Source organism: Mus caroli, chromosome 5, assembly GCF_900094665.2.
Source record: "Mus caroli chromosome 5, CAROLI_EIJ_v1.1, whole genome shotgun sequence".
Lineage (NCBI taxonomy): Eukaryota > Metazoa > Chordata > Mammalia > Rodentia > Muridae > Mus > Mus caroli.
In genome coordinates, this window is record NC_034574.1 from 68,080,273 (window position 1) to 68,103,500 (window position 23,228).

Consider the following 23,228-nt stretch of genomic DNA (forward strand, 5'->3'; position numbering starts at 1 on the left):
GAGAGGAGAGGAGAGGAGAGGAGAGGAAAGGAAAGGAAAGGAAAGGAAAGGAAAGGAAAGGAAAGGAAAGGAAAGGAAAGGAAAGGAAAAAGAGAAGTCAAACTAGCAAACAACTCCTCCCACTTAAACAACCACAAGGGAACCAGAACAGAGAAAAGAAAGACAATGTGGACCAGCAGAGGGCCAGCAAGCATGAGCTCAATGCTGTAAAACTGCAGAAAGCTTAACTGAGCACAGGGCAGAGCAGCATCTGGGCCAGGCCTTTTTGTGGGGCTGCAGCTCTCTCATCTCCAGTTATTTTTGTTTGTTTTTTGAGTGAATGAGTGAGGTTGTATCTGGAGTTACAGAGAGCAAATGTCTTATCAGTTAGGATCAAGTGCTGCTGTAACAGAAAACTCCAGAAGGAGGGTTTTGTTTTGTTTCTGAGACAGGGTTTCTCTGTTTTGCCCTGGTTATCCTGGAACTCACTCCATAGACTGGCCTCGAACTCGGAAATCCGCCTGCCTCTGCCTCGAGAGTGCTGTGATTAAAGGTGTGCGCCACCACTGCCTGGCTCAGAAGGAGGGTCTTAAGATGTTTGTGTCTGCCACATTTTAGGTCTGGGTGGGCTTGGGGCTTTAGCAGTCAAGGGTCCTAATTTATTGTACCACAGAGGTCTGTTCAAATTCTCAAGGTGGCCTCAGTCCATGGAGATTTGAAAACCTTGAGTCACATTTTGTTTTGTTTTGTTTTGTTTTTCACAGGCAAGAAAAAGATCTGAGTAAAGTGTACCATCTACTTTAAAGGACACCCAATTTCACTCTCAACACACCCTATTGGCTGAAAGTGTTCTTCAGGACCCGATCTAACTGGAAGAGACCTTGAGAAGAAGATAGGAGGAAACACACAAACACTGGAACCTCCAGGAAGTATTACTGGGGAAGAGAAAAAGGAGGTCACCAGAGAAAAATATGCAACCTTTGTTCCTGGAACCAGGCATCTAACTTTCTATCCTAGAAAGATAGATAACCTATTCTGTCACTCCAGGGGGTGGGTGTGGCAGTAAGAAAGCTAGAACTCAGTAACTTTAGGATGAAGATCTCATAAAACACTGCTGTGGGCCAGTGGATGATCAAATGATAGGTTACATTTTTATTTTCAGATTTACCCTTAAATGTCCATTTAAACATAGGTGTGAAGGAGAAGCAATCTCATTTTCCAGTTATGTAATAGCTAACGGGTTCCTATTTCATAGAATCTTCAGTTACTAACAGATAAGTCCAGCTGGGACTCTATCTGAAGCTGAGTAAGAAGTACAGACTTCAGTCATATTCAAATGAGCTCATTGTCTGGATCTTGAATATCCAGGAGATAAAGATTCTTGGTTCTTCCTGTGTCTTCTTAGAAAAAGAACTCCACCTCCCCAGGATTGCCCAAAATTCTACCTTAGATTTTCCTGTAATGTTATTTTGTCTCGTAAACTTTCTTAAATATATCCTGTGTAAGTGTGACTTCATCTGGGCTGGGGGCTAGAGAGAGGGGGTTTAGAGGTTAGGAGTAGTGGCTGCTCTTCCAGAGGGCCCAGGTTCAAGTCCCAGCACTCACGGGGTGCATGGTATCCATCTGTAATTCCAGTTCCAGGGGATCCGGTGCTTTCTTCTGGCCTCTGTCTGCACCAGGCATGTATGTAGTGCATGCAGCAGATAAAACTTCCATACACATAAAAATAGATAAAATCTTTTAAAAAAAAAACTGTCTTCATCATGTTCCTTCTCAAATTTGTTCCTGGCTGACCCCTCCCCAGCTGAATAAAAAGGTACCAGGTGACCTAAGGCAGGGTGACCCCTCCCTCAGGGCTCACACCCAGCCAGTGAGTGCAATGCCTGTGACTTGCTCTCTGAGGGTTCTCACTGCCAGAGGCATTTCCTCTTTGCCGGCTTGATGTGGTAGCCTCCCTCACCCTCAGCTCTGTTTCAGCAGTCCCTCCCCCACCAATCTGACATCTATCAATTACCCCCATCAATCTGTCTATAGAATAAGACCAGCATTCATTTATGGTTTTGTTTTGTATTGTTTTGTTTTGTTTTTTATCGAGGCAGGGTTTCTCTGTGTAGCCCTGGATGTCCTGGAACTCACTCTGTAAACCAGACTGGCCTTGAACTCAGAAATCTGCCTGCTTCTGCCTCCCAAGTGCTGGTATTAAAGGTGTGCACCACCACTGCCCGGCTCATTTATGTTTTAATCACCCATTATCTATCTATCTATCTATCTATCTATCTATCTATCTATCTATCTATCAACATATCTATTATCTATCTACCTATCATTATCTCTATCAAGACAGTCTCCTGTAACCCAGGCTGGCCTCAAACTTGCTGTGAGGTAGAGGTTTGCCTTAAACCCATGATGGTCCTTAGTCTACAGAGAGAGGGCTGTTTTGCAGCTGTGTCCAGCCTAGAAACCTTCTAAGATCTGGGGTCTTTGTTCATTTCCAGATGGACTCTTGTGATCTCCAGCCATTCCATGCTTCTTTGGCTGAACCCCCTTGAGATTCCTCCATGTGTGGATTGCCATTCCTTTTAGGAGCTCAGAGAGCTTGTTCCTTTCCACAGGGAAGCCCTGCCCACCATCCTTTTGGTATTCAGCGGCTGGGTATGGGTTTATGAGACTAGCTTCAGCAGGCCTCTACTGTAGTCTTAATCCTGGGAAGGCAGAGTTGAAACCTTCCCACTTGGCACAGATCTGGAGGCATCTTCTGGCTTAGTAAGACTCCATTGTAAAGTGTTGTAGGAGTTATAGGATATACATTTGATTGTATTTATTTTGGATTTTTTCGCCCTTCAATCCAAAGAGCCGTTCGACTGGTTCTTCATTTCACAGGCGTTGTCTGCCCAACGCTCAAACAAACAAACAAACAAACAACAGGGCACCTCACAAGACCCTGTTACTCTCCTGGGGCTTGTTGAGGACAAGGCTCTCTCTTCAGAGGCGGCTGACCTATGCAGAGCCAGCCCTCCTCCACAGCTGTGAGCTGGGAAGCTGGATGGCGGAGGCCCCTAATAAAGAGCAGACCTCCCAATCGCCTTCCCTCCCCCACCTCTCACATGGCGTTTCAAATTAAAAGTTAACTAAAAAAACGAAGGTCGAAGGAGATGGAGAGTGTAGTAGGGCCCTGGGATCCCTAGAAGGAGGAGGAGGCTGGTCTCTCTGCAGAAGAAGAGGGAATCGGAAGACCAGATCCCCCGCGGTCTCGTCCAGCCACAGCTATTCAGAGAGCTATTCAGAGGGCCCTCCTCGTCTAGGACGTATCACGGAGACAAGCTCTTCAATTAGGGCCATCACCGGCTGTTGTATTAGGAACCCTAGAGAGAATGCCCGGGGCTATGGACTCAGGCAACTGCTTTCCACTACCCCCTGGAAATCTCGGGAGGCCCTACACAGTTGGGATAAGCTAGCCACTGCCCGCTGAGGAGGTAGGCGACAAGTCGTGGAGAGAGGGTAACTGGTTATACTAGTCCTCTGGATTCTGCAGAGCGCCTTTTCCTCTTCTTGGGCTACCCCTTTTCCTCTTCTTGGGCTACCCCTCAGCTGGGCTGCTTCAGGGTTGGGGTGGAGCCCTGCTCCATCTCTCCGCAGGGACTCCAACATCTGGTTGCCGCATCTCCAGCCTGCTCCAGGCTCCCCCAGCCCTGGGAGGAACCTCCTCCCGACGCAATCAGGAGTTAAAGGGGCAGTCAAAGGCTTTTTCTTTTGCTCTAAACCAAATGCCCCTTTATTTTCAAACAAGAAACCAGACACACACACACACACCCGCCCCTTGCATCTCGACTTGCCCGCGGCATCTTTATTTGAAAGAAATTAACAAGTTTGTTTGAATGTGAATTTTCACAGGTGACGGCTTTGATGGTTGTAACTGGTCTTCAACAGAAGGGCTTGAATTCTCCGAGGATGGTAGAACTAGTGGGCAGTGCTGGCGAGCAATGAGAAAGGCTAGGCGTTGGTGCCAGACGTTCTGATTCTGGGATGCAAGGCAGAATTTATTTTCTGTCAGTGACCATTTTGATGTGATTTATCAAAAGTTCACGGGGGACCTTCTCTTGAAGGTTAAATCATCTATGGCAGTTAGCGTCTCTTCATACTCCTGTACTCTATTTCTGGTCGCCCCAGGCCATAGGGTATAAGGCCAGGGTATGAACTGCAGCCCTTTCCATCCGATTCCCCAAAGTCCCCGACCTCGCGCGAGTTGGGCCTCCTCCGGTCTCAACTGCTGGGAAAACCTCATTCTTAACTCCAGGGGAAAAGATCCAAAGGGTTGACAACCACAGTCTGAGTGCAGGCTGGGTTCTTGACACAGTAACCCAAGCAGAAAGCTATTCCGTTAGGCTCACCAAGTGACCTGGTTCCTCCCCACGACATCAGGGACAGAAGTTCAGAAGGGGAGAAAAGACCTTGGCTAGGCACTGGCACTTGCCTTCTTCGGCCCCGAGACCACCCAGGACCCGGGGCGTCGAGGGAGCAATCTGGAAGGATTTTAGAACAGGGCAAGAACTGGACTGGCCCCCTCCCCCTGACACCCTGGGTTGAGTGACGGGCACAGACCGGACCTTTCCTTCAGCCCCCAGAGAGTGGAGGGCGGAAAATGCGATTCAAACCCGCCTATGAGCAGTGGGAGCAGTGGGCGGGGGCAGGACCTGGTTTCAGAAACCAACCGCTTGAGCTCCCAGGCCTCCTGCCCGGAGGTGGCTCCAGACCACTGCGTTTATTTTGCTTTTGCAGGCAAGGCAGATGCTTCGCTGGGTCCCGACTCAGCGAGATCTTTGCCCAACCATTTGCTTGCCTGCTCCACCCCCTACTGGGGCACTATCCCGGGAGTCAGCTCTCCAGGCCTTTAAACCTTAGGGAATGTCACACATGGAAACCTTTAGCAAATGTTTGTTAATGATCATAACAAAGGCATCATTTAAATTAGGCAGGTAATTACTACCAGAAGAGCAACTGGGTGCTCGATACTCATCCTTTTCTCCCCTTTAAACTCCCGAGGAGTTACTGCCCCAGGATACCCGAGCCGGCCCGCTTTTCGGACTCCTTTAAAACTGCTCTGAAATGAACTGTGAAGTTACCATTTGTGGGAGGAGCACGCAGGGGCCCTGCTTGAGGCAGGTAGTGGGATTAGAGCTGGTAGGGTGTTCCGTGCAAAGCAGGCTCTCTTCTGCAGACGCTCAGCCCCAGACTCACCCCCTCCTTGGGTACCTGCTACAAAAACCTAAATCTTGACTTGCTTTTAACAACAGTTGAAAGCCCCCCACCCCCTCACTCCTTGTGTGTGCGCGTGTGTGTGTGCGTGTGTGTACACGCGCGTTCGCAGGAGACCTTACCATCCTGTTCATTATCTACAAACATTACGGTATCCTGCTAGCATTCCGAACAAGGGGCTGTTCATACATTTCGCCTTCAATGGTTTCCTGAAGGAACATGTGGAAGTAATAGTGAGCAGGGCAGTCACCCGAGCTGAAGATACACCAGAGGCGGGCCTGCAGAAGGGCGGAGGAGAATTGGGGCTCTCAGCCCAGCTCCAGGCATCCTCTTCCCGAGCCTGACACCCCCACGGTCTGTCCTGTCCCATTTAGGGACAGCACTCGGCATTTCGGGGAAACCTCTGTGATTTACGCCAGAGCCTCAGGTCCACTATAGTGGTGAAATAACCGATGGTTATTCGACGTTTTGTTATCAACCTGGCCACCTTGTCCATTTTAATTTTGATGTGTGAGATGGAGGTAGTGGTGGTGGTGGTGGCGGTGGTGGTGGTGGTGGAGACAGAGGACCTCTCACATCCCCCCCACCAAAAGCATTCAAAAATAGAGCGCAAGTCGAAGGCCCTCCCTTCCCCCACCCGCTCCGGGAAGTCCCGCTTCGCCCAGGTTTGGTTCCTGGAGTGTCAGCGCCCCCTTTCCCTCGCCAGCAGGATCGCCGTGTCCCAACTGTCTTTCGCTGGGTGTCTTGGGTTCCCTGGTTTGTGGCTCAAACGTCCTGAAAGCTTTCCTAGGGTAAGTCGCGTGCGACCCACTCGGAAGGGTGGAATTTAGGAGGGTCAAAATCCTTCTGCCATTAAGATGCAGAGGGCAGACGTTTGGTAGTCACGCCTAGCCTGAGCGTTTTCATATGAAGATAGAAGAAGCGAGGACCAGATAACCCCCGAAAACAAAGGCAGGACCAGATAAGTGGCTCCGAAGGGATAAAGGTCGTTCTTTCCTTCTTCCGGAGAACATCCCAAAGGTACGCCGAACAACCGTTATTTGCACACCGCCTCACAATCCAGCCTTTCAAAAACCCATCATCTTCCTATTAGACTCCACAGTTTCCTAATCCCATTAAAGGATTAGCAACTACACGGCACTTTCCCTTAAGACCCCCAGTTCAAAACGACGCAGCCGCGTTAGAATTTCTCCCCAGGGCCATATTTCTAGCGAGGCCCGGACTGTCTATAGAAAGGATAATTTGAATTCTAGATTTATATTCGTTTTAGAAATGAGCAGCAATTTTACGTGTATTTTCTTTTCGAAGAGAATACAAAACAATAGCACACTCCACCCCCCCTAAATTGGGAAGTCAACTCATTTTGGAAATGATGGCTGTTTGTAGTTTCCTGAAACCTCTTTCCCGGCAGAACGTCAACACCTCCCCCTTCAGCCCCTCCACCCCACCCCATCTGGTTTTCTCCCCCCTCCTCGTTGTTGTTGAAGTCTGGGGGTTAGGACTGGCCCCCCTGATTGCATAAGAGCAAAAAGCAAAGAAGAGGTCTTGAGCCTGAGAGATTCAGAGAGCAAGGAATCCTAGGGAAACTTTTATTTTGAAGAGACGGGGGGGGGGGGACTTCATTTCCTGACAGCTATTTACTTTAAGCAAATGATTAGTTTTGGAGGATGGACTATAACATTGAATCAATTACAAAATGCGGGTTTTGAGCCCATTACTGTTGGAGCTTGAGGGAGAGAAACAAACGGAGGAGCTGCAGGCGAGGACTGGAGGCTTGGGGCTTACTTTTCACTTCGGGTATCGGATTTTCTTTGCAAATTGACATAGAAGGAGAAGGTAAGGGAGAGGAAAAAGTGACTTTTGTTTCTCAAGAAGGTCCCTGATCATAACTTGGGGCTGCAAGAAGCTAAGTAACTTCAAATTTTGGGCAACGAGGAAAACAAAAACAAAACAGCTGAATTCAGTGGTGTGTCCAGAAAGTAACTTATTCTGAATCAACTTCACTGGGATGGGGTGGGGGTGGGGGTGGGGGTAACCATTAGAGAGTCAAAGATAAAAAAAAAAGAAAAAGAAAAAAATCCAGACCTATTTTTTAAAAAGCAATGTTTTTTTTTTCCCCCTACACAATCCTATAGCCTTCCAAAGAAATTGTTAGGCTTACATTTTTGAGGTTTTCCTCCAGGGTGGGGGTGGCGTTCGTGCTTACTGGGACGAACACCAACTAACATTGGGGGGGGGCGGTGGAAGCCGCGGCGCTTGGCCTCTTGGCAGTGGGTCACGGAAGAGGACAGGTTTTTAATGAGTATTTTCATTCGTCGCCCGCGGTTTGGCTGGACTACGCTGTACCGGGTGGTGCGGCGCGAAGCTTGGGGAGGGGGCGCACCAGGAGAAGTGTGTGGAGGGGAAAGGGGCGCCGAGTGGGGCGCGGGAAAGCGCTAAGAAAAAAGGGAGGTGTGAAGGGCTCGGCTGGAGGAGGTCGGACCTCGGATGCCGGCCGGGCACACTCGGCGCCAGTCGATTCCTCGTAATTACTGGACGGCGCTGCTGCTGGAAACATCTGGGGCCAGACTTGAGCGCGGCGGTGGCGGCTGCAGCACCGTGAGAGGGGCGCGCGGGCGAGGGGCGCCGGCTCCGAGGGTTCCGGAGAGATTGGAGCGAATTACTTGGGTGCTAGAAGCCTCGGGCGGAATCCGCAGTGCGCTGGGATCGTGCGCCTCTCACTCCAGCGACAGAGGCGGCGGCGGCGGCAGCGGCGGTGCGGACGAGCGATCTGGAATAATGACAAACACATTTGGCCTCGAGTGAAGAAGTCGTCCTTGCCTCGCATTCCAGCAACTGGGATTTGAGGAATTTCAAACTGCACTCCGAGGGGCCCTCATTGTGCTCCGTAGTCCCCACCCCCACTCGGCTCACTTGCGTCTCCAGTGGAGTCTTTTCTGCACGGCCGGGGGGTTGGGGGGGGGGAGGGTCTGGCTCTTGCTTAGTCCTGGCCGCAGGCAGCAAAGAGGCAAGATCCCTGGCTAGGAGCTGACCTCTTGTGAAGAAGTCAGGACATCTCTGAAAGGACAGACGTGGGTGCAGGTAAGCAGAAATGTAAGAGGCCAACCACCCTCGCCTCCTGCCTATGGAACTCTGCGTGCTTCTCTGCTCTGGGATGATGGATGCGTGGCACTGGTCGCCTGAAGGCAACCTTTCCAGTGCCCTCCCCCCCAACTTTCCTCCCAACGCTCAGTATCCTGCAAAACTCAGGGGCGGTCTCCGCGCAGCCTTCCCTCCTTCACCGTTATTTCCTTGGAAATCAGTTTATACATGTGAGATTAACTTCCCTCGCCAAACTCGAGCAGGGCCGGGAAAGCAGGAAGCGATCTCTTGGCTTTGAAGCTTCTGAGGTCGGTGATTCTTTCTGTTTGGAAGGCGTGTAGGACAGTCTGCAGAGTAAGGCAGTATGACTCGGCCCTGGTCTGCAGCAGGACCAAGCCAGAGCCTCGCAGCCAGGTGTGCGGGAGTTGCCAGTGACTTGGCGACCAGCCTTGGCGAGAAAGGAAGTGTTGGCCTGTTTGTCTGCTGTGGGGAGTCCTTGCAGAACCCGCGCTTAGAAGCTCCCAGCTCTGCTAAGACCTCTAGAAGACCCGGAGGGTGTGCATGGGGGAACCCAAGCTGGGGAGGGGGCGTGGGTGGTACTTTTAAAAGTCTGGGCTGCCAAGCGTCGGACAGAGCTGCCCAGAAAAGCCCCAGGCTGGGCGGTGTGGGAAACGGCTTTTTGGCTTCGTGGCGGAATTGCTCAATGTTTTGGACTGAATGGTTTCGGATCAGTCTTAGGCAGCCTTGAGTAGCCGGTGGAGGCCTCTAGTGTAAACCCACACTGTGGTCTGCAGTTGTACAGCTCCAGATTTAACACCCAAAGTCTTAGAAGAGGCTCGGGGCTGAGGCCGCTCCTCGGGGTGCGCACCTCTTCTGCCATCGCACTGGAGTTTACATAACCTCTCTTGGGCTCGGGTTTTCCCCTGACCAAGGCTTTCCATCTCATCCTTCCTCTCGTCCTCTTTCTTTCCAAATTCCTCTTGATGAGGACTCCTTCGATTTCCCAACAGGAGTGTGTGTGTGTGTGTGTGGTGTGTGTGTGTGTGTGTGTTTGACACACCAATTAATTTGTCGCCGTGGTCAGTTCCTGCTTTGGAACTCTTGCAAAAGTCCTGTTTTGGGCTGTCTCTAGTACAGCTGGGTTTATAAAGCTCGCGGGAGAGAAAGAAAGAAAACACAGTCCAACTCCACTGTTTATTGCCCTGATCCCTTCTTTTGCTGGAGTCTGCAGACCCGCAGGGTTCAGACTCAGAGCCTGGCCTCCCACTTCTGGGCCCAGGGGCTTCTACTTTCTTCCTGGGCGCGGGCTGGGGAGAGATGCAGGGGGAGGGGCTTCAGGCTGCAAACGCGTCAGGCGCCGAAGCTGGCGGGCGGGATTTCTGCCTCCTGGGGACAGGACCTAGGCTGCGCGGGACCTGGGGACCTGGTGACCATCCTTCTGCCTGGTGACCTCGAAGGGTGGGATCCCCCTCGGGCCTTCAGTGAGTAGCATCCAGGTTAAAGGTTGCTGGCTGGAAAGCTGGATAGGTGACTCAAAGGTGAGAGGCTCAGCGACAGTCTGGCCGCTGATTGTTGGGTTGGCCGGAGGCTTCGGCACCGAGGAGGAAAAGGAGAAGGAGGAGAAGGAAGACGAGGAGGAGGAGAAGAGAGACGAGGAGGAGGAGGAGGAGGAGGAGGGTGGGTCTTGTAGGAGAGTACTCAGTGTGGGATGCAGAGTAGGGCAAACAGCTTTCGCTGACTGCATTCTGATCCCCGAGCTCATCGGTGTTTTTTTTCCCCCTCTGAAGTAGTTCAATGTCTTTTTCTTTTGTTTTAAACTGAAGGGTGGACCACGAATACTAGCTGGGAACTTAGACGGTAGTACAAGGGGATAAATGTAAGCCACGGACTTGGAGAGTCTCTTCCTTCAACTTCAATTCCCTTCCTTCCGGAAGGTAGAGAAGCTAGAAGCATGAAGTAGAGCAGGGGTGCCCAGGGACAGGGCAAACAAAGGGGCAAGGTGGGCACTCTAGACCCCAATCACAGAGCTTGGTCCAGCCTTTGGTTCTGGCGGCTGCGGGCGGCGCTGGCTGGCCTGCAGGAGGCGCTGTGGCTCGCCTGTAACCCTAAACCTGGCCCCCTCCCTCCACCCTGCCCAGTCTCCTCTCAGGTCGCAGTTGAAAACAATGCAAACGCTGAGCATAGAGCCTGGGGCGCGGCGGCCTCCGCAGTCCTGAGCTGGAAGGAAAGGGACTTGGGCTTGGGCCTGGGATCGTCGGATAGATCCGTGTCGCCTGGTATCTGGTGGCGATCTTGTGGCGCGGGGGGTTAAGGGAGACAGGGAGAGAGGGAGACAGGGAGAGAGGGTGTTGGGGAGTGGGGAGACAGAGACACAGAGATACACACACACACACACACACACACACACACACACACACACGGCGAGAGAGGGAGAGGCAGAGAGACAGAGACAGACAGAGACAGAGAGACAGGCAGACACAGTCACAGACACAGAGAGACACCCAGAGAGAAGGGGTGGTCGGGATCCCGAGCGTGCTAGCGCGGAACCTCAGGGAGAATCGGCCCCAGTGCGCTCAGCGCTGTAGGGGACCCGGAGCCTGAGCTGTGAGCGACGCCGGAGCCTGCGGGTAAGATCAGCGGGGTTGCCGCGCCCTCTAGTGGCTCCCGCAGCGCGACCCTTGTCCCAGTAGCCCTGGGCGGTCGAGCGGTCCCCAGCCGGGAGCCCGGTGCGCCTGGAATTTGGGCTCACCTGGGTCGCTCTTGAGTTTTCCTGCGGGCACTGCGTTGGCGCAGAGGCGTTGGGTGGACGAGGGTGGGCTGAGGGTCCGGGTTTGAGCTGGAGAATTGGGGCGTCTTAATTTAGCAGAAGGTGGGTGGAGGGGGTGGAATTCCAGATCCAGGGAGATCTTGGGGGACAGTGGCGGCTTGTGCGCTCCAGGCCGGCGCAAGCTTCCTTGGCCTGTTGCTGTCTTAGACCCCGCGTTACCGAGCAATAGGAATAGTCCTTTCTAACCAACCCGGCTGCAGGGACCCCGCGGGGGGCGGGTTTACGAGCAGCTAGAACTGAGTGGCAGGGAAAGGCGTCGTGGTCTCTCTTGGGAGGGTCCAGGTAGCCTTCATGCCTGGAGAGGTGGAAAGTCAAAGGGTGTTGTTTCCCCTAAACTCAAGTGACCAGTTCTGCAACATCTTTGAGACCTGGTCCACAGCGCTATCTTCCTGGCTCTCAAGGCACGGCTGTGTCTTGGTCCCTCTTTGGGCTGTGGTGATGATGATAATTATGCTGATGGTGACGATGGCGGTATGTTTGTTCCTCAGTGAAGTCTCTGAAGGTCCCCAAAGAAATTTAGCATTTTAGATAGGAGTTTTGTTATTTCTTCTTTCACGCCTAGGAACTCAACTACAAGTCATCACGAGACCTAAAAAGTAAAAATTAACCTAAGATTTTTTGTAAAAGTTGGGACATTTTAAAGTCAGAACTGGTTTCAATGGCGCCTGCAACTCAGAGACAACAGGACACTGGTTCTTGAACCAACACTGCCATCTGCTGTCTACTCTCAGGAACTGCATATGCCTCTGAGAGGGCTTGGCAAATTCCAAGGAGGGAAGTTTCTCTTTCTCTCTCTCTCTCTCTCTCTCTCTCTCTCTCTCTCTCTCTCTCTCCCCCTCCCCCCTCTCCCTCCTTCCTCCCTCTCAAATTTTTAATTTTTTTTCAAGTGTCTGGGGGGGGTTCCCTTATATTTATATATATGAGTCTTGTGCATGCCTGGTGTCTTCTAAGAGTGTCAGGTTCCTGAGTCTGAGCTGCTGTGCGGGTACGGAGACTTGAACCCAGAGGACCATTCAGTGACCTTAACCACTGTGCTATCCCTCCATCCCCCTTTTTTGCTCTTGAGGAGCACAAAGATGATTTTATTAATTTTTCTTTCTTGCCAGTCTGCAACAATCGCCAGAGGAACAGATTTTATTTTTCAGACATTTGTGTAGTTTCCAGCTGTGTGTGTGTGTGTGTGTGTGTGGTCAAGAGATCAAATTCAAGCCCTCCAAATGCTCAGTAAGCAGAATGTGGCTGAGCTACACCAAGCCCTAATTGCTACTCTTTCACACGTACATAATGAACAGGGTTTATGTGAGCTAGGCCTGAAAGGAAGGGAGCAGGCTTTTTTCCTTCTGTAAACCCAGCGTGTGGGCTTGCTGACTTCAAGACACCTGACAGCTTTTCTTTTCGTTTAGTGACAGTCGAAAGGATGTGTTATTTTATTCTTCCAGAGTTACGTATCTGGTGCAAAGAGACCAGAAAGGTCTATGAACCCAGACTGCCCCCTAAAATGCATGTGTGTAAAAGTGTCCCAGCCCGTGTCCCAGCCCGTGTCCCTTGAACATTTAATCGTGTGCAGATCAAAACGCCGCAGACCCTGGTGGGGTTCAGGCCCTGGGAAATACAATTTGGGCTAGAAAACGCAGAAGTGGCCACCATTGCAGACCCATATTTAAGCTGCCTGGGCTGAAGTTCTGAGAGCGAATAAAGAGAGAGGAGAAACAAAACAAGAACCGAGATGTGTTATTTTCATAGTTAGAATTAACTTAGGAGAACTGAAATTAACCAAACCTCAGAAATCTGAATCTTGAAGGGCCTCGGTGGCTTTGGTGGCTGAGAGCCTCCTGTGGTCTTTAATTGGGTCAGGGTGGGGTGGATTTCATTGTCCAGTGGCTGAGCAGCGAAATCCATGTTTTTTGCCCTCACTGTCAGGGAAGCTGGCCCCAGCCTCAGGGGAGTGGTAGCTCTTCTGGGAGCAAGCTTGCATCCTGTTTACTTTCAAACTTGCCTGTGGTCTCTGGTAGGAGGCTCACCTTAGGAGTTTTCACTTCTGCAGTGGAATGACTAGCTCTGATGGTGTACCGCTCTGCAGCAGGAGAGCTTGAGTTCAAGGCCAACCTGGGCTACATCGTGTATATTGAAGAACTAGAAAGAGGGGGAAGGAAGAAGGGAGGAATGGGAAGGGGGTGGGTGGAGACAGTGGCCGCAGTCAGATTGACTTCTGTGGTTTAGGACTGTAGGTGTTAGTTAACGTTGCAGAATGGTCACAGTGATACCAGCTCAATAGAGACTTTTCATCCTCTTTCCCACTAGACAGAAGGAAGAGATGTGGGGCATCCAGGGCTCCACTTAATTAGTCAGGAAGAGTTCCCGGACTGGTTAAGAGCACTGACTTCAGCTGAGCATGGTGGTGCACACCTTTAATCCCAGCACTTGGGAGGCGGAGGCAGAGGCAGGCGGATTTCTGAGTTTGAGGCCAGCCTGGTCTACAAAGTGAGTTCCAGGTCAGCCAGGGCTATACAGAGAAACCCTGTCTCGAAAAACAAAAAACAAACAAAACAAAACAAAACAAAACAAAAAAGGAGCACTGACTGTTCTTCCAGAAGTCTGGCATCTTAGGATTCTGCAGGGCAAGTCTAAGTGAACATCAGGCACTTTGAAACTGTGTATGCTAATCCCTTAGGACTCAGGGAGGCTAGCCGGCAAGCCAGTGATGGTTGGTTTCAAGTTAGAGACAAGACCTAAGTTCAAAGGGATAGACAGGGTGTCAGAGTTGGAATCAGAATCTAATCTGAGAAGGAATGAGAGCAACAGGTTGGAGATGTCCCATGTCACCGGAGAGTGAGTGGGGCAGCAATCTCACAATCTGGCTTGTCTCTCCCGCTGTGACATGGTTTTTGAAATGTGAACATGGCGGGGCAGGAGACTGACGTCCAACATGGAATCAGTGTGGGAGCAAGAAACAATACCTTATCTATTTATTTATTTATTTGTGATAACATCTCTGGGGCTGGAGAGATGGCTCAGCGATTAAGAGCACTGACTGCTCTTCCAGAGGTCCTGAGTTCAATTCCCAGCAACCACATGGTAGCTCACAACCATCTGTAATGGGATCTGGTGCCCTCTTCTGGTGTGTCTGAAGAGAGACAGTGTACTCACACACACAAAATAAATAAATCTTTTTAAAAAAGTCTCTTAGAGCCCCCGCCAGGCTAGCCTTTTGTCTCTACTTCACTATGCCTGACTAATAAGTGATTTAATTTAAGAATACATTCATGTATTTATTACCTGTATGTGTGCCCCAGTATATGTGTGGAGGAGGACCACATATGGGAGTCAGTTTTCTCTTCCCACCATTTGGGTCTTGGGGCTCTAACTCAGGTCATGGGGCTCGGGAGCAAGCATCTCTACCCACCAGACTGTCTCACCAGCCCCATTAATTTTTTTTTTTTAAGAGAAATCTGTTCCTCCTTGCAAAGTGTTTAATCCCCATCGCATCGACTTGCAGTGCTACAAGCCTCAGATTTTGTAATGGCAGCTCCCTCTGTCTGTACGTCTGACCTGTGGATATTCACGGCTCTGTCTGTGTGTCTGAGGTGTAGATGTTCCCAGCTGTGAGCAACTAACTAAAGAATGGTCCTTGCAGGTTGAGAAAGCACCAGTCAAACCAAGACTCCCTTCTGGAGCTCTTCCGTAGAGCAAGGACTGGGAGTCTCTTCCTCTCCCCTTGGGCTCTCTTTCTCACTGTGGGACAGGCGTGCTACTGTTATTCATGGCCGGATTGTCTGGGTCTCCGATGAGTAACGGCATGCACCTAGCCAGGCAACTGCTGCTATCAGAGTCTGGAGTTGGGAATCTTAAGCAAACACATGTGGACATTCACATCGTTATCACTCTCTCGGAGGCTCTGTTTTCGTTGCCCACTTTGAACGCCAGTAAATCATGACCCCTGGCAGCAAGTGTACCATATCTGGACTCACAGAAGGAAATTTGCTGGAGCCTGGCTGGGGCAGGCCGTTCTTCAGAGCCTGCTCAGTCCCTGTGCTGAGTTCTTTCTCTCCAGCTTAGTGGGGCTTGAAAGATCCATAGCTGCTGACCCTGGCTGGGGAGGTACAAGGGTGGGAATGTGATAAATCCCCAGCCGGCACGCTGGCTCTGGGAGCCGCTTTCTAGCTGGCCAAGTGGATTATCGGTGGGAGGTTGATGTTGGTGTGTACAAACACACAGGCCCTCACTGCTAATTGTGGTAAATCAGGCAACCAGCCTGGCTCTGGGGCCTCCCGTGGCTGTCACCACAGCAGTTTGGAAGCCCTACATCCTCCAGCACCTGCCAACATCCTCAGAGGCCATTAAGCCAGACAGCATCTTTCTAAGTGCATTTGGTCCACAACCCTGCAATTAGGTTTTCTAATTGTGGTGTGCAGAGAAGGAGAGGGGTCAGGGGTAGGTTGTATTGGGAAAGAGTGGGCGCAGAAAGGCTAACCTTTCCCAGATCCCTAGGGATTGCTCGGCTGTCTGTCTGCCAATATCGGTGAGCTCCAGGCTCAGGCAGAGACCTTGTTTTAAAAAAAAAATAGTGTAGAATGATGAGGAAAACACCTGATGTCAATCACTGCCTTCCACATACACCTGCGCACACGTGCACACATGCATGTACACACAGACAGACAGACACACACACACTCCTGGATCTGCCCCTGGCTATGTGTTTTTGGATCATTTGCTAAACTTCTGTACCCCACAGTAAGAAACTGTAAAGGTGGAGGCTCTTCCTGTATAGAGATTTCTAAGGAGGAAGCTTTCTATTTCCCCAGAATTTGGTCTGCACAGACCCTGACAATAAGTGATGTTTTCTGTGCTTCCCAATGGATGGAATCTAAATGTACATCCACCATGCTGGGCCTCTCCTTTCTCTCTATTGTCCCTTTGTTCGTGTTCCTGTCCTGGGCTTTCCAAGCTTCGAGTAACCTGGCCATATGTCCAGGTCCCACAAGAACACAGGCTGGAAGCCAATGCCCTTGCAGGCTTCCGTCTCACAGAGGCTGCCTCAAAGCGAGGGCTACCTCGAAACCACATGCTATCGTCAAATTGTTCCAGCCTTTTCTGAAAGTAAGAAGATTCGCACTGCTGATGAGCTGTGACGTGAAGCAAGGGACAGCCTTGCTTCACGTCACAGAAGCAGAGACTTCTCCAGCTTAGATGGAGAACCCGTAACATTTATTCCCCCAATCCCCTTTGGAGACAGTAATTGAGGACCCTGGCTTGACTCTCAGGCTCCGCCATGCTCTTTGATGCTTCCCTCTTAGCTATCTGACTGTATCAGTTGTCAGCCTTAAGCTGGGACGTGCTTCCGCTGACGGTACCAGTAAGAACTCCCATGGCAGGAGAACCTGGCCCACCAGTGGCTTTCTGTTTGGCTAATGCTGTTTATGTTTGGCTTCTGTCATTTGCAGGTCTCAGGAGCTATGGGGACCTCCCACCAGGTCTTTCTGGTCCTCAGCTGTCTCCTCACAGGTACGGATCCCCACATGCGTCCTTGTTCTCCTAACTCACTGTTCCAGGGAGCCAACGTCCATGCTCTGTGGGCCTCTCACCTGCACCTGGGTTCAAAGGGGGGCGAGATGAAACCAACAGGAACTTTTGATGCCTTTCGCTAAATGGCACCAATTCCATTTCAAAACAAGCACTTTCTGTCTGTGGTCTGAAGGGAGGAATAATCTGGATATTGACATGTTGTCTACACTTGCCCACTTCTTCCTCTTTCTGGGATGGGCTTACAGCAAGGAAGGAGAAGATGGTTTTGAGCATGTTCAAATGGAGTAAAGACTCAGGCGTCCTTCGTCAGGCTTAGGGACTCAAACCTGTAATCCCAGCCACTTGGAAGGCTGTAGCAGGAAGATCATAAACTCACGGTGTGCCAGGGCTACATAGTGAGACCCTGTCTTTAAAAACTAAAAGTAAAAAGAGGGCTGGGGAGATGCTCAGTGGTAGAGTGCTGGCCTGGCACTTGGTAGATCCTTTCCACGTGTTTGTCTGTTGCAAACATTACTCCAAAGTTAGGCACCAAGGGAAACTAGAGACCATTAATTAATAATTAAGTCAGAATGTGTCTCCTTCTCTTCAGACAAGGGAAGCTCGGCTGAAACGTGAAGCTCAGGGATTAGTTTCAAGCCCCCCTCCTCGCCTGCGTTTTATTTATTATTTGTGAATTTAAGCCCATGCCTTCCTGCTTTGGCTTTTGGAAATCATTAAGGAGAGATGGTGTGCCAGAGGGTGGCAGTGAGGAAAGACATGGGGTTCCTGAGTGAGCCCAGATCTGCTGTGTGCTTTGTTCGGGCCTCTTTCCCTGCCTCTTCTCACATCTCCTGCCCATTTTTTTTTAAACCAAGGGAAACTTCTGCAGGGCATATGCATGATAAAGAACCCATATGTGCTTGAGCCCAGACCGCACTGGGATATTTTATGGTCACACATAAGAGTGTGAAATATGGAATTGAAATCAGACATCCTTTATCCGTTTAAGTGTTTGGAGGGGTGAATATGGGGCATTTGGTGGGGCTGTTGAGGCCGTTGGAACACTTGCTGCCCTCAGCAGATGCAATGTTATAATGGGGGGCCTTTCATGGCCATCCAGAGGAACAGAGCTTCACGTAGAAATGGCCGTTGTTCATATAAGCTGCCACTGTGGCTACTCTCAGCGCTCTGGAGAAGCCGTCCTTTCTGGCTTGCCCTATTCAATGGCTGTCCCTTTCTACAGGGCCGGGCCTCATCTCCTGCCAGCTCTTATTACCCTCTATCCTCCCAAATGAGAATGAGAAGATTGTGCAGCTGAATTCGTCCTTTTCTCTGAGATGCGTTGGGGAGAGTGAAGTGAGCTGGCAGCACCCCATGTCTGAAGAAGACGACCCCAACGTGGAAATCAGAAATGAGGAGAACAACAGTGGCCTCTTTGTCACAGTGCTGGAAGTGGTCAACGCCTCTGCCGCCCACACCGGATGGTACACTTGCTACTACAACCACACTCAGACGGATGAGAGTGAGATCGAAGGCAGGCACATTTACATCTATGTACCAGGTGAGTGGCAGGGCCCTCCTAGACCATGTGGCGTCCTGCCCTGCCTGCCTCTGAGTCACTGAGTTAAGGGGCATAAAACACGAGGAATTCATAAATGTTTATTGCAGAGAAATCTGCAAGGTAGAAAAGTCTTTCCCTTCTTTCATCTCTGTCTCTGTCTGTCTGTCTGTCTTTGTCTGTCTCTGACTCTCTGTCTCTGTCTGTCTCTGTCTGTCTGTCTCTGTCTGTCTGTCTCTGTTTGTCTGTCTGTCTCTGTCTGTCTCTGTCTGTCTGTCTTTGTCTGTCTCTGACTCTCTGTCTCTGTCTGTCTCTGACTGTCTCTGACTGTCTCTGTCTGTCTCTGTCTGTCTCTGACTGTCTCTGTCTGTCTCTGTCTGTCTGTCTCTGTCTGTCTCTGTCTGTCTGTCTTTGTCTGTCTGTCTCTGACTCTCTGTCTCTGTCTGTCTCTGACTCTCTGTCTCTGTCTGTCTCTANCTGTCTCTGTCTGACTGTCTGTCTCTGTCTGTCTCTGTCTGACTGTCTGTCTCTGTCTGTCTCTGACTGTCTGTCTCTGACTGTCTCTGACTGTCTGTCTCTGTCTGTTTCTAATTGTCTGTCTCTGACTGTCTGTCTCCGTCTGTCTGTCTCTCACTGGAACTCTCACTGAGGCTGGATCTAGGTGGTCAGCCTGCCAACCCAAGCTATCCTCTTGCCTTCACCTTCCACAGAGCTAAGGATATAGATTTTTTTCTTTTTATGTGAGTCTTTGGGATTAGAACCCTGGTACTCATGCTTTTAAAACAAGTGCTCTTACTCCCTGGGCCACTCCTTAGCTCTCTGTCTGCCTGTCTGTCTTTGGTTCTTGAGGCTCTCACAGGCTCCCTCTGTTAGATAGTTACAGGAGATTAGCGCCCTCTTCTGTCCTCTACCTGAACTGCATACATGTAATGTACCTACATACATATTTAGCCAGAACACCCAAACACACACACACACACCCCAAAAAAACAAATAAACAAACATGGAAATTCCCCTAAATGTTAATGACAAAGGCAAAAAGAATTCCTTCCACTCTTTAAGAGTAAATGCACCTTTGTAGGAAAGCTGGAATGGTGGTATTTAAAATACCTGTTGTTTGAAAAGAGAAAGACTTGTAGCTTGGGATCTAGCTCAGTGACAGCGCTTTCCCAGCAAGTGGAAGGCTGTCGATTCTACCCAGAGAAGTGTTTATTGTCAACATGTCAGGGCTTTATTAATTTTGAAAAGTCTTTACTGTCACGTGTCTTTTATTCAGATGGTGCAAAACAAACAAACAAAAAAAATCAAATGTAGTCAGTCAGTGTGGTTCAGTCAGTGTGACCAGGCACTTACAAGTGTATCAGGTGCCATGTCTTATGTGGGAGGCAGGATTAACAGGCGGCAGGCCTTGCTTTGGATACTCACAGTTCACTAGGGTAGATTCCAAATAGCCACTCAGTTTCAGCTTTCATACAAATGTGCATGTATGATGAGTATGATGTGATGAGTAGGAAGGAATTCTTTTTGCCTTTGTCATTAACATTTAGAGGAGTTTCCGTGTTAATGATATGTCCTTCTGTCTGCTGAGAGGCAGATGACAAGACGTAGGTTATATGCCTTGGTTTTATAAGGGGCAAGACCTAGGAAAGGGGTAGGAGGGTCCCCGCATGCTCCTGCTGGACTCCATTAGATGGACTGGTACTACACTACCTTCTTGCCCATGGGCCTCAGGTGCCCTCAGTCAGTGACAGGAAGCATTGCTGGGGAGTGTGATTTTAGGTTCAGAGGGCTGCAGGGCTAGGCTCTAGACCGTTAAGCCCTCTGTGGTTGGAAGGATGTGCTTTCTCCCAGAATCCAGGCTTAGCTGAAAGCTTGCGATGCATTTGGTCTGCCACCCACCTCGCCTCTGCTCTGAGCCTTTGCCGAGCTGGAGCTGTTGGTATCTGTATGTAGTGTTGGTGAGCAGCTGTACAAAGAAGGACCCCAGTGTTACCTACACACCATACAGGTAGCATTCGGTAGTAGGGAGGATTAGTCTTGGAGAGGGAAGCCCAACTGAAGCATGGGGACATGAGTCTATCTGTCTGAACCCGAACTGGATGCATACCTGTCTAAACTCTGTGTGGACAGGGTTCGAGTGTTCGGAACTCTGAATACAAATTAGAACGGTGGGGCTTTTTGTTGCTGGGGAATGGAAAGAGCTTTGGAGTACAGGTGACTGCCGTTCACACTCCGCCTTTACTGCATGTACACGGGTGCCGGGGGTTTGAACTCTGGTCCTCACGCTTGCCTGGCAAGCATTTTTCCTCCTCTCCAGCTCCGAAGTGTCTCTTTTCTTACAATACAACAGTTTGTTGTGAAAAGAGCAGGTATTTAGAATGTCACTTTAATGCTACACAGTAACGATGGTGGTGAAGCTAACAATGATGATATTAACAGAACCCCTTTCCCCCCCGTATATGTGTATAAAAATGAAATGAGCCCCTAATAGATTCTTCTCTCTCTCTTTAAAACCGCAGACCCAGACATGGCCTTTGTGCCTCTCGGGATGACAGATTCTTTAGTCATCGTGGAGGAGGATGATTCTGCTGTCATACCTTGCCGCACCACAGATCCGGAAACTCAAGTAACCTTGCACAAGAACGGGAGGCTGGTGCCTGCCTCCTATGACAGCAGGCAGGGCTTCAACGGGACCTTCAGCGTGGGGCCTTACATCTGTGAGGCCACCGTCAAAGGGAGGACGTTCAAGACCAGCGAGTTTAACGTTTATGCCTTGAAAGGTACTTTCGCCTCTCTAAGTGAGAGCAACGGGCAAACAAGTTTTTTAATTTGGGTGTTGCCTCTTCCTTCTCTATACAATGTGGCTGACCTCTGTAACTATAATAATACAGGCTTAAAAAAATACTACAGGCTGAACTTGCTTCTACGTGTAAGACAGCATGTTCCCTGAAAAATACCTCAAGGAATTCTTTCTTGCATAAGCCTCTTATTATTTGGTTCCTATTCTTGAATATGCAGCCCTAAGAAGCAAACACACCCCAGGGGGTTGGAGGCCTAGATTAATTTCAGTAACTTAAGAATCAAGCAATTTCAGTTTTGAAGGAAGACTATAGTTAAAGAGGCTAAAACTTCTTCCCTTTGATGTGAGGGGTTCGTTAGCCTGACTGGCAAAGTCTCTCTCACACACGGGGAGGGGGGGTCGTGGTGGCCGATTTTTAGGTGGGGACTTTACACGGACATGGAGCAGAAGCAAGAAAATGTCACTTGCCTCTTGTTACAAACTTATTTTGTGCTGAGCTCTGGGAGGTGCTACGAATAACTGGGGGAGGGCTGGAGAGATGGCTCAGTGTTTAAGAGCACTGACTGCTCTTCCAGAGGTCCTGAGTTCAATTCCCAGAAACCACATGGTGGCTCATAACCATCTGTAATGGGATTTGATGCCCTCTTCTGGTGTGTCTGAAGACAGCGACAGTAACAGTGTACTTACATACATAAAATAAATAAATCTTAAAAAAAAAATAACAAAGAGTAACCGAGAGGCACAGAAAAGAAGTTACAGTCAGGGGCACGGAGACTTTCAGTGGCTTGAAAGAGTGCAGCCACAGTTATACAGCCCAGGCATGTTGTGTTCTGGTTAAAAGAGACTGAGTTTTACCATCGTTGTTATTTTGTATTTCTGTTATATCCCAAGTTGTGTAAGACTCAAAGTCCAGACTCTTTGATGGTCCGGCTTTTGCCTCCATTACACTGGTTTGGACATGATTTTTTCGTCGTTTTTAACGACCCTGATTCAGCTACAGGTTTTACTTTGAGATCCCGACTGTACTGTATTTTCTTTGTCATCTCATCACAGCAACGTCAGAACTGAATCTGGAGATGGACGCACGCCAGACTGTGTATAAGGCAGGAGAAACTATCGTGGTGACCTGTGCTGTCTTTAACAACGAGGTCGTTGACCTGCAGTGGACTTACCCTGGAGAAGTGGTGGGTACCCCGTGATAAGGAGCTCATGGAACCCCCACAACAGGACTTGTAATTCTACACACCAGAGGTGTTTCTCTCGGATGGGCACATCCCTGAGCTTCTCTGGACCTCAGCTTCCCATCTGGGCAATGGGCACATTTGACTCCAGGACTTTTATTTGATATTGGTGGATGTGCGCCTTTGTCACAACATGCTGTGGAGGTCAGAAGAACTCTTCTGGACTCAGCTCTCTGCTTCCACCTTTAAATGGGTTCCAGGGGTTGGACTCGGGTCTCTAAGTCTGCATGGCAGGTGCCCTCGCCCACTGAGCCATCTTGCAGAAGCAAGTCTGGTGCTCTTTCGTTAGGCATGATCATTAGGTGTTGTCAATGGACTACATGCATTGTGGGGCACTCACAGTCTAGTGTATTATATCCCTTGCACTATAGCGTGACTTGGTGGTTTTCTTCATGCTCCATTACTTTTAATCCCTAAAACACAACACTTCATTTATGAAGTGTTTTTAATTTTTAATTTTTAAGCCAAAGCACATGACATTTGACCCACAATTACATAAAATGCTTTATTTTTCTTCCCATAAAAGTGCTGAAAACTTCTCTTTGAAAATTTGTAAACTATGGAGAAACACAAGGAAACCTTCTTCTCAGAGCAGCACACATCTCAGATTCCAGACAGACAGACAGACAGGCAGACCCTTTAGAATTCTTCATTAAAAGAGTGTTTTGCAATACTGATGGCTGACTCGGAGCCTTGCAGGTGCTGAGCACGGGATCCACGGCTAAGCTACTGCCTTAGCCCAGCACTTTAATTTCTGCTTGCCTTTTGGTTTAGAGGGGCTCACTCTGTAGCCCAGGCTGGCCTAGAACTTGCTACATAGCTCAAGCTGGCTTCATCCCCAGGGGAGTAGTCCCACATCAGCCTCCCGTGTGCTGGGATTTGAGCTGTGAGCCACCACACTTAACGCTACTATCATTTTAAAGCATGGCTTTTTAAAAGGATCTAGACTGCCGGGCGTGGTGGCTCATGCCTTTAATCCCAGCACTC

The 23,228-nt window shown here is 49.8% G+C and overlaps 1 protein-coding gene across 6 annotated transcripts in view; it reads left to right on the plus strand.

Annotated features, from left to right (window-relative positions):
- The first annotated feature begins 6,001 nt into the window (after positions 1-6,001).
- Positions 6,002-23,228, plus strand: part of Pdgfra (platelet derived growth factor receptor alpha) — a 45,941-nt gene continuing 28,714 nt past the window's right edge. The window contains exons 1-5 of one of the 6 annotated variants that reach the window (XM_029477990.1): positions 6,002-6,023; positions 16,582-16,642; positions 17,886-18,203; positions 20,720-20,980; positions 22,054-22,184. In XM_029477990.1, the coding sequence (XP_029333850.1) occupies positions 16,594-16,642; positions 17,886-18,203; positions 20,720-20,980; positions 22,054-22,184 (759 nt within the window). In that variant the 5' untranslated portion in view covers positions 6,002-6,023; positions 16,582-16,593. Of the gene's footprint in view, positions 6,024-6,081; positions 6,253-6,862; positions 7,069-7,542; positions 8,314-9,681; positions 9,852-10,704; positions 10,941-16,581; positions 16,643-17,885; positions 18,204-20,719; positions 20,981-22,053; positions 22,185-23,228 lie in introns of those variants that run through there. The other 5 variants (XM_029477989.1, XM_021163796.2, XM_021163795.2 and 2 more) reach the window with 5 other exon arrangements.